The sequence below is a fragment of the Rutidosis leptorrhynchoides genome, chromosome 6, assembly GCF_046630445.1.
Source record: "Rutidosis leptorrhynchoides isolate AG116_Rl617_1_P2 chromosome 6, CSIRO_AGI_Rlap_v1, whole genome shotgun sequence".
NCBI lineage: Eukaryota > Viridiplantae > Streptophyta > Magnoliopsida > Asterales > Asteraceae > Rutidosis > Rutidosis leptorrhynchoides.
In genome coordinates this window covers 68086727-68097392 of record NC_092338.1, presented here as the reverse complement: position 1 = coordinate 68097392, position 10666 = coordinate 68086727, and the positions used below count along the sequence as shown (strand labels likewise).

The 10666-nt window shown below is 33.9% G+C and overlaps 1 protein-coding gene across 1 annotated transcript; it reads left to right on the top strand.

The window, feature by feature from the left end:
- Positions 1–6914: 6914 nt before the first annotated feature.
- LOC139853723 (uncharacterized mitochondrial protein AtMg00810-like) lies at positions 6915–7663 on the top strand. The gene is made up of 3 exons (XM_071843088.1): positions 6915–7131; positions 7214–7498; positions 7587–7663. Exons 1-3 carry the CDS (start codon positions 6915–6917, stop codon positions 7661–7663), a joined length of 579 nt encoding a protein of 192 aa, XP_071699189.1.
- Positions 7664–10666: the final 3003 nt, after the last annotated feature.

Genomic DNA, 10666 nt, shown 5'->3' with positions numbered 1-10666 from the left:
TGATCCAGAACCAGCATCTATGGTTGAATGTCAAAATAGACATGATTGGGCTCAATGGAAAGAAGCAATACGAGCTGAATTAGAATCACTCAATAAAAGAAAAGTTTTCGGATCCATCATTCTCACTCCTAAAGATGTGAAACCTGTAGGATACAGATGGATTTTTGTCCGAAAAAGAAATGAGAAAAATGAAGTTACAAGGTATAAAGCTAGACTTGTAGCTCAAGTTTTTTCTCAAAGACCGGGAATTGATTATGAAGAAACTTATTCCCCTGTTATGGATGCAATTACTTTTAGGTACTTAATCAGTCTGGCAGTTTCTAAAAATTTAGAAATGCATCTCATGGATGTTGTGACTGCTTACCTATATGGATCACTTGATAGTGATATATATATAAAGATACCTGAAGGATTTAAGGTACCAGAAGCATCAAATGCAAAACCCCAAGAAATGTATTCGATTAAATTACAAAGATCTTTATATGGGTTAAAACAATCGGGACGTATGTGGTATAACCGATTAAGTGATTACTTAATAAGCAAAGGGTATACAAATAACCTTACTTGTCCTTGTGTTTTCATTAAGAAAACAACATCCGGATATGTGATCATAGCTGTTTATGTTGATGATCTTAACATCATAGGTACAAATAAAGAGATCCATGAAGCCATTCAACTTCTAAAGAAAGAATTTGAAATGAAAGATCTCGGAAAAACCAAGTATTGCCTTGGTTTACAAATTGAGCATATACCTAATGGTTTACTTGTACATCAAACAACATATACTGAAAAGATTTTGAAACGTTTCAATATGGACAAGGCAAAACCATTAAGTACTCCTATGGTTGTTAGATCACTCAATATTGAAACTGATCCATTTCGTCCATGTGAAGATCATGAAGATATTCTTGGACCAGAAGTACCATATCTTAGTGCAATTGGAGCTCTTATGTATCTTATAAATTGTACAAGACCTGACATTTCTTTTGCAGTTAATTTGTTGGTAAGGTTCAGCTCTGCTCCTACCAAAAGACACTGGAATGGGATCAAACACATATTTCGATACCTTCGAGGAACTACTGATTTAGGATTATTTTATTCTAACGAATCAAAACAAGATTTGGTTGGTTATGCTGATGCAGGTTATTTATCTGATCCACATAAAGCTAAATCTCAAACTGGATATGTATTCCTAAATGGAGGTACTGCAATATCATGGTGTTCTCAAAAACAAACACTTGTTGCTACATCATCAAATCATGCCGAAGTGATTGCATTACATGAAGCTACTCGGGAATGTTTTTGGTTGAGATCAATGACACAAATCATTACTGATTCTTGTGGACTAGAACGCGATAAAAGTCCAACAATTATCTATGAAGATAATGCAGCTTGCATAGCACAGATGAAAGAAGGGTATATCAAAAGTGACCGAACCAAACACATACATCCTAGATTCTTCTCATACACTCAAAATCTCATTAAGGACAACGAGATTGAAATGAGATATGTTCAATCCAGCAAAAACTCTGCTGATCTTTTCACGAAAGCACTTCCAACTGCTATTTTCAGAACACACGTTCATAACATTGGCATGAGACATGTTCAAAAGATGTAACAACTGAAGCGATGTCTACTTGAGGGGGAGTCAACTCCATGCTGCACTCTTTTTCCCTTAGCTAAAGTTTTTTTCCCACTGGGTTTTCTTTAGCAAGGTTTTTAACGAGGCAGTAACTTACAGTTGATCTTAAACAAACAAAATTGCTATCCAAGGGGGAGTGTTATAATATATAAATATATATATAAATGGATAGTCAATTATTGATACACAAAAGTAATATTATTGTATTACCTAAACTTGTGATATTTTTGCTATAAATAGCCATGAATGCAAGCATTAAACTTGCACCATTTTCTCACACTTACAAAGTGTTTCTTTCTTTCTCTCCATTATCATCTTTGTTCTTACACTTCATTATTAGCATTCTTAATCAAGAATCAAACCACTAAAGGTAGTTATAAGCCTACTGAATTATAACATAATGTGATTTTTCGTTTAGGAATTTTAGTTTATGTCATTTCATAATGTTATGTAATTTATTTAAATAATGATATCTATTTTAATTTAATGTATTTTAATTATTTATTTTATTGTTCCTAATGAAAATAAAAAAATTGTGAGACTTACTAAATTTGTCACTCAAATTTGATACTAAATATAATTTAACATTAAAATTTGACACTTTCACGTTAGAGCCAAAATCTTCTTTCTTCTCCAAAAAATCATCAAATTTACATCCACGACATAGTCATCATAGCATACAGTTTTAAAAACATATCATCATAAGGAAATTTAAGTTACGGTGGTATAGATTATTAGTATGGTTCAAGTTCGACGAGCTTGAGTAAAACTTGTGATCTATATTCTAATATCTTGGACAAGTAATACAGTTAGATAATCATGAAAAAAATTAAAGGAATATATATCTATACTATAAAAATAGCAATAATAATAATAATAATAATAATAATAATAATAATAATAATAATAATAATAATAATAATAATAATAATAATAATAATGCGGCTCGTCGGAAGCGGGTCAAGTACGAATCTAGTTGTCTGGCGATTGGTTATGGTTTCATTCCTTTCTCATTTTCTCCTCTTGGGGAATTAGAGAAGGAGGCTGTTTCTTTGCTAAAGCGGGTTCAGAAGAGTTCGATGGCGCAAGATATTGGTGCCGGTGCTGCTGCTCATATTTTTACTAGGATAGGTTTTGCTATTGCTAGAGGTGTGGAGGCCCAGATTGTCTCTAGGCTTCCCACTAATTTTTTGTAAGTTTTAAAACTTTTAAGTTTATGATCTTAATGGTATATAATAATAATAATAATAATAATAATAATAATAATAATAATAATAATAATAATAATAATAATAATAATAATAATAATAATAAGATGAAGAAGAATATGAATAATATATCTTGATTTTAACAAACTTTACCGTTCGGTCGGGTCTGATATGCTCCTTTATTCGTACATCTCTTTCTCGAATGAAACTTCTCAAATAGTCAAGATAGGACGAAGAATAATATTAGAGGGTATAAAGAGGAGCAGTATGAGAATGAGTGTAATCACTATTGAATAAGTTTATATAGACTGAAAGAGAGAAAACGTAGAATATTTACTTGAAGACGAAAATAATAGCATTACATACGTGTGTAAATAAATTTCTTTTTACCTTTGCTTACAATAAATACAGAGTAATAAATAATTACTCCAACAATTTAAAATAATTTGAAGAGCGACAATCCTGGCCTTGTCATATATAACTTTATGAATTTCCGCACTTGTATAATGTCATATATGCATAAATCTAACTGTAAAAGGGGTCTACACTCTACACCATTTGTTTCCATGGGACACATGATAACGAAGCATTTTTTTTTTTTTTTTTTTTTTTTTAATTAACGATTTATCATCTTACCTTTTTATCTATTATTCATCATACTCAATAAAATATTGAGTTTCAAAGAATTAATAATCATGATTTTAAGAGATAAATTATGAATAACATTTATCACAATTCTATCATATTAATAGGATTATTATATTATTAATAGGACTATTAGGATGTGGTATGAGGAAAAACTATTTTAGAAAATTACCTTCATGAACCATTAGAGTAGAATATTTTCATTCTGAACGATATAGTTGTTCAAATTGGAAATACAATTGGCAGTGTTAGTGGTGAGATTGAAATCTTTGAAAACGGTGCATGACTCTTCTCAAACTGATTTTTCTAAAAGCTTCTTCTCTAAATACTTTTTTTTTTTTTTCTCAATTCATATTTCCTTAACTAAACAAAACTCACAATGCTCTCCTTACATTTTTTATTTTGTTTAATCAATTTGTAACAAAAGTTAACATTCTCTTTTTTTCTGAAAATAAAAGCGCAGTTAAACTCAAATAAAGTAAAAGAAACAGACAAGTATTTCGAGAACTCTAATGTTGACTAGAGAATTGATAAATCGTATAGCCAACAACATGTACAACATATAAATCCAAGAGTCCATTCTTTTCTAAAACCAATTGGTGATAGAGGGACTTCCCCTTAGACTTATATGGGTACATTTGTTTTTGTCCATGATCGATGTGGGACAACTTCCCAACACAAATGATATAAAATACCACGTGTCGCTTCTCTATTGATTCCCTCGGATCGCAAGAAATTTGTCCATGTTCGGCATTCAAGAGATTTAGAATGGTATTTGTTGCTTCACATTGTACATCTTAGTAATTTTCTCAAATTATTTTATATGTTTTTTACTTTGGTAAACGGGGTCTACCTCACGCGTTTAATGGGTCAAGCTGTATATATACCAAACCGTGATCTTTATTATTATTATTATCAACACTATGCCCCCTTTCATTTCAATGCTTATTTGTCTTCTTTTTGTTTTGTATGTAAACAAAAATATGTACTTCTGTTTATGTATCACTTCTTGTACTTCTTTACCACTTTATTTAATTTGTATTATTATTTTAAAATCAAGTATTTTATTTGTTAATTTTTTTTATCTATAGTTAATATTAAAATGCTATAATGATGATATCATTATCAGGCTAATTCCTTTGTTATGAAAAAATCAAAAAGAAAATAAAATTTTTTTTAGCATGGTGTGTGATGTTATTAATATAAATAATTTTGAATTAAAATTAAATCTTATTAATTAATTATTATTATTAAATCTTATTAATAATTATTTTAATTATTAAAATTAAATAATTTTAATTATTTTAATTAATTATTTTGAATTGAGTACGAGAAGGTATAAAAGCTAGGCAGAAGGAAACGAATTCTATATTTATATTTTAATTTACACTTTTAAAATAAAATGACAATCAATATTATCTCTTATGATTGGATGTGGATTGTTTAATATGCATTTTAGGTGTTTGATGAAATGTTCAGCTGACGAGTTTCTTAGTCGGGCGCTGTGGTTCCACGGGTCATTAAACTAAATAACTTTAGCATTTACGTTCACTTGATACCTAAAACATATTATTAAACTGTTTCGTTTAAACAAACCCGTGATTTCACTGGTCATTTCACTAGTTTATATTATTATCTATGTTATCCGTATCATCAGTATTTCTTTTCCTAAAATTTTGGTGAAACAAATTTATTTTAAATTCATCTTATTTTTGTTTTTTAGTCTCCATACTCAATGATTTTTATCATACAAATTAATTGTTACTATAACCATTATTTACTTTTTTAAAATGTTTATAATATGACTTCTAACTTAATATTATTTATTATTATCTACTAATTAAAAGGATCCAATTAACATATAACTAATATATTTATTTATTTATTTATATACTAAAGGACCTTTGACTAATATATTTATTTATTTATTTATTTATTTATATACTAAAGGACCTTTGACTCAATAGTATCGGAGTAACTAATTAACCTTAAGGTTGTGAGTTCGAGTAATGTAATGAATTATTAGTAAATACGTTATACGTATATATGTGTGTTTGTCATTCTAAAAGTACAATAATTTGGGGACGAAAGTAGTTATTAGTATAAATCTTAATATTAATATTGATCGACGACCCCTGTATACACACGGGTTTAAGAAGTAGTTTACATATATATACAAAGAACATGCACGTCTAATCATAATAGCCCACATTTTGGAAATTGTAATTAACCAACAATAATCTTAGGTTTTAGTTCAAAACTTTTATGAAATAGATGATAGATGATGCTTTTACGTTCATTTTACATATGAAAAACAAGTTGTTACTCAGTCATACATGGTTAAATCATGTTATCCGAAATCAATGCCGATCAATTCTCTGACAACCATGTCACTTTCAACCAATAAAATCATCATATCTTGGCATGTCACTTTCGATGAAATTGCATTCCCCTATGCCTTTATGACTCCGAATTAACCTCCGTTATATTCTTTTCTAGATACCCTACCCACTCCTTCCACCACCTCTACTCCCGAGCTTCCTATCGAACATTCTACACCTTTACCACCTCTGCGACCCATACATATTCCCACACCACCACCTCCACCGCCACCCTCTAACACAACTCCTCTTGAAGCTCAACCTACTATAACTGCCCCAACTTCTGTTCCCACTCATCCCTTGGTCACTCGATCTCATGTTGGTACAACCAGATCAGTTCAATGTCTCAACCTTCACGTTTCTCCCATCTCCCCCTTCCCAAAACCTATTCTGAGGCCCTCAACAATCCCTATTGTCAAAGTGCTATGCGCGATGAATACAATGCCTTGATTAAAAATAACACTTAGACCCTTGTGCCCAGACCTACAGACGCGAACATAATCCGTTTCATATGGCTCTTTCGGCACAAGTATCATGCAGATGGTACACTTAGTCGTTATAAAGCGCGTCTTGTTGCTAATAGGCGTAGCCAACAAAATGGTATTGATTATGAGGAGACATTTAGTCCCATTGTTAAGCTGACTACTATCCGGACAGTTCTTAGCCTTGCACTCGCTCGAGATTGGCCAGTTCAGGAGCTTGATGTGAAGAATGCATTTCTCAACGGTGATCTTGCTGAAACTGTTTATATGCATCAACCTCCTGGTTTTCGAGACTCGGCACACCCTGACTACGTTTGTCTTCTACATAAGTCGCTATATGGTCTCAAGCAAGCTCCATGTGCTTGGTTTTAACGTTTTGCAAGTTACGCTAAACGTGTGGGATTTGTTCACAGTCGGTGTGACTTTTCTTTGTTTCTATATCATCAGGGAACATACATTGCTTACTTGCTAATTTATGTTGATGACATTATTGTGACGGCCTCCTCTACAACTTTTATTTCTCCGGGTCATTCAGTCTTTGCATCAAGAGTTTTCCATGACCGATTTAGGACCACTGAATTACTTTTTGGGGATTTATGTGACTCGCAATTCTATAGGGTTATTTCTCTCCCAGCGGAAGTACGCTACTGAGATTCTTGAGTGTGTTGATATGCTTTATTGTAAGCCCTGTCGGACCCCTATTAACGCTGACTCTAAGCTTGGGGATAATGGTCCTACTGTATCGGACCCTACTTTGTATCGTAGTCTTGCAGGTGCTCTTCAGCACCTCACTTTCACTCGACCATATATCTCTTATGCCGTTCAGCAGATATGTTTATTCATGCATGATCCTAGGGAGCCTCATTTCTCAGCTCTTAAACGGATCTTGTGCTACATTCGAGAGACTCTTTGATATGGGACTTCAGTTATATGCTTCATCCACTTGCTCTCCCATAGCTTATTCTGATACTGACTGGGAAGAGTGCCCTATTACTAGACGATCTACATCAGATTACTGTGTTTTGCTCGATAACAATCTTCTATCTTTGTCTTCCAAGCGTCAACACACGCCCTCTAGATCCAGTGCCGAAGTAGAGTATCGTGGTGTTGCTAATGCGGTTGCTGAAACCTCCTGGTTGTGTAACCTTCTCCGTGAGCTACATTACCCGTTATTTTCTGCCACTCTCGTTTGATAACGTAAGTGTGGTTTATATTTCTTCTAATCCAGTTCAAAACCAACAGACTAAGTATATCGAGATTGACATACATTTTGTTCGTGACCTTGTAGCCACTGGTCATGTTTGAGTTCTTCATGTTCATTCTCGGTACAAGTATGCTGACATTTTCACAAAAGGCCAGCCATCATCTCTGTTCGAGGAGTTTCGCACCAGGTTGAGCGTCCATTCCTCTCCCGCTCTAACTACCGGGGGATGTTAACGGCAGTTGTTTGGATTGCCTCATTATTTATTATTAGACTTTTGGGTTTTCTTATTGGTATCTGTAAGTAACTAGAGGGGGGTGAATAGTTACTTAGTCGATTTTTAAAAATTTTCTTTAGCGTTTTGTTGAACTTGAACTTGATATAGTGTGATTTGAAATGTTTGTTCTCTAATAATGCTAGCAACACAAATATATGTTAAATTGTAAGTAAAAGATAAAGGAAGAGAGAATAAACACAACGATTTATAGTGGTTCGGGAAGATGTTAACTAATCTTCCTTAATCCACTCCTCAATTCTACGAATTGTGATTTTTCTTCACTATGATACTCCAAACTCGGTGGAGTGTCCGGATACAACACTAGTACTTCGATAAGTCGCACCTTGTGAACTCTTACGTCCCTTTGAAGACTTCACAAACACCTATAGCTCTTACCACAAGATCCCAATGAACTTATCCTAGTGAAAACACAACTTTCCTCTAGATCCCTTTAAGAAGATAGTTTCCAAGTAAACTTACAAATTTAAGCTTACAAGTACTCTTGCTAGAATCACTCTAAAAGATTACAAATTAAGTATAAGAATGATATCAGTAAGTATGAGAAAATATGAGTGCAAGAGGTGAGTCTTCAAATGCTTCAAGGCTTGGCTTTTATAGAAAAGAGAAATCTGCCTGGAAGTCATACGGCTCCCTTCACGGTCGACCGTGGTTCGACCGTGTACCTCTGACATCCGATTCTTATGGCCGTTTTTGTCCTTTGAAAATTGTCATTTTCCCCTGTTGAATAGCTGCAACTAGAGGCCAATTACTTCTGAAATTATCCTCATTACCCTTTATGTTTTGGACATAAGCTTGGAAGTTGATATGTCCTCTAAAGAAGAAAGTCTTCAATCTTTGACCATTTGTCATTGATTACCAAAAGAGGTAATTGCAGATTTTGTCTCTTGACAAACCATTATCTTCCAAAAGCTTCATCAACCTTTCTTAATTACTTGTCATTTAGCTTATGGGAGTATCTTGCCCTTTAGAACATTGTTACAACTTAAATGAACTAGTTTGAATCTAGTTTGAACACAATGATTCTTGTTATATCTTGACTAGACTTGAACTAATTACATTCTTATACAAATAATGATACATAGAGCTAATGGGAGAGCAACTCTTTAATTGGGACTTTAATGACCATTATTAGTATGTTTAAATGATACTATGTATTGGGGTAAGGAGATATGACACTTGAGTATTTTAGTCTAAATCAAGCTTAAAGTGTCATTAAGATGTCATTAGGTGTGATTAGTGAAAATTAACATCTTTTGGTTCAAAACTCTTTTTAGATCAAAGAGGGCAACTATTATAAGCATGTTAAAAAAGGTTTTGTAAACTATAGATGCCAGGAACTAGTCAAACTTTATTTGGTCAAGATTGGTAACAGAGAAAACTGCGGTCGGGTTGCGGTCGTCCGTGAAGTCAGCGTAGGTTTATAGTTTTAGAAAAGCTTGAACTCGTTGGTGCAAGACACACACGGTTGGTGTCACGGTCGACCGTGGTGCAGCCGTGTAGCATTTTTCCCGAGATAATTACTTAAGTATTGGTCTTTTGCTAGAGATAGTCTAGTCTCATGAACTACTGTCGTCCTACATATGATTAATTACTAGGTTCTTGTGTGTCATCATCAAAACAAAGTGATTAACTTTTGAATATTATGTTTTGAATCTTAACCAACATTCTCCCCCTTTTTGATGATGACAAACACATGAGTAAGTGTTAACTATGTAGGTCGACATAAGTGTTAACATCACTTACCATACACTTTCTCCCCCTTTTGTCAAAGCAAAAAGGTTAGTCCCACATGGAACTAAGCGCGCCCTAGAGTAATGCTCCCCCTTAAATCGTACACACTTATTAATTGTTCCTGTAAAATGGCTCCCCCTCGAACCAATAGTAGACATAAAGAGTAACAAACATGATAAGCATAGCAAGTGCATTACAGTAATCAGGACATAACAAGTTTTAATCCTAGGAGAAGTGTTGTATCTACCCGCCCTTATAAAATATTCTTAACCAACATTAATTATTTCTAAGGATAAATGCCATTGGTGCTAAAAGCATCGGAGATTGTTGAGCTTTCATTGTCGGAAGAGAGGATGATCACCGAATGAGCTACCTAATAGGTTAGCGGAACAGTGGACACGGGTTGAGGAATTTGAGAGGAGTTGATGGCACCAACAAATCGGAAAAATCAATTAAGATGGTTTGAATACGGAAGTGGACAAGTTCCTAGTTCTCGAAGATAACCCATTCTTTGAGTAGTGAGATAGGCGAGATTTATGGGTTCATGAGTGAGAAGTGACCACATGACAACGACTTCGGTTCCGGAGATGTGAGTAGCGGTGGGTTCCCGACAATAAACATTGTTCCGAACGACATTAAGAATAAGTTGAAGATCATGGCGGATTTCGTTATCTTGAATGCGAAGTTTCGTTGTACTCCCGGAGTAGTGATAAGATCTAAGATGGGTTGCAGTGGAAATGTAGGGTTGAGTGCTCTTAGATCGGTTGAAGGAGTATAGAATGAACGCCCATTTGAAGGAATGGCCATGGCGGTAGTGAATTGTTCAAAAGACCAAGTGTGAGGTGTATCGAAAAGTCGAAATGCAACTTGATCGGGATTTGAAACATCAAGATTAGCATAGAATTTAACGTTGGATAAATGGTTTCATCAAGCTCAAGAAACGAGAAGCAATTATTATGGGTGAAAAGTTGAGTTAATTCGAGAAATTCGGTATGATGAACAATACGTTCCTCATGAAGTGTTCTAGTCTCCATGTGTTGCCTATTGTTTGTGATACGTTGATTTCTCGTGTTGGTCA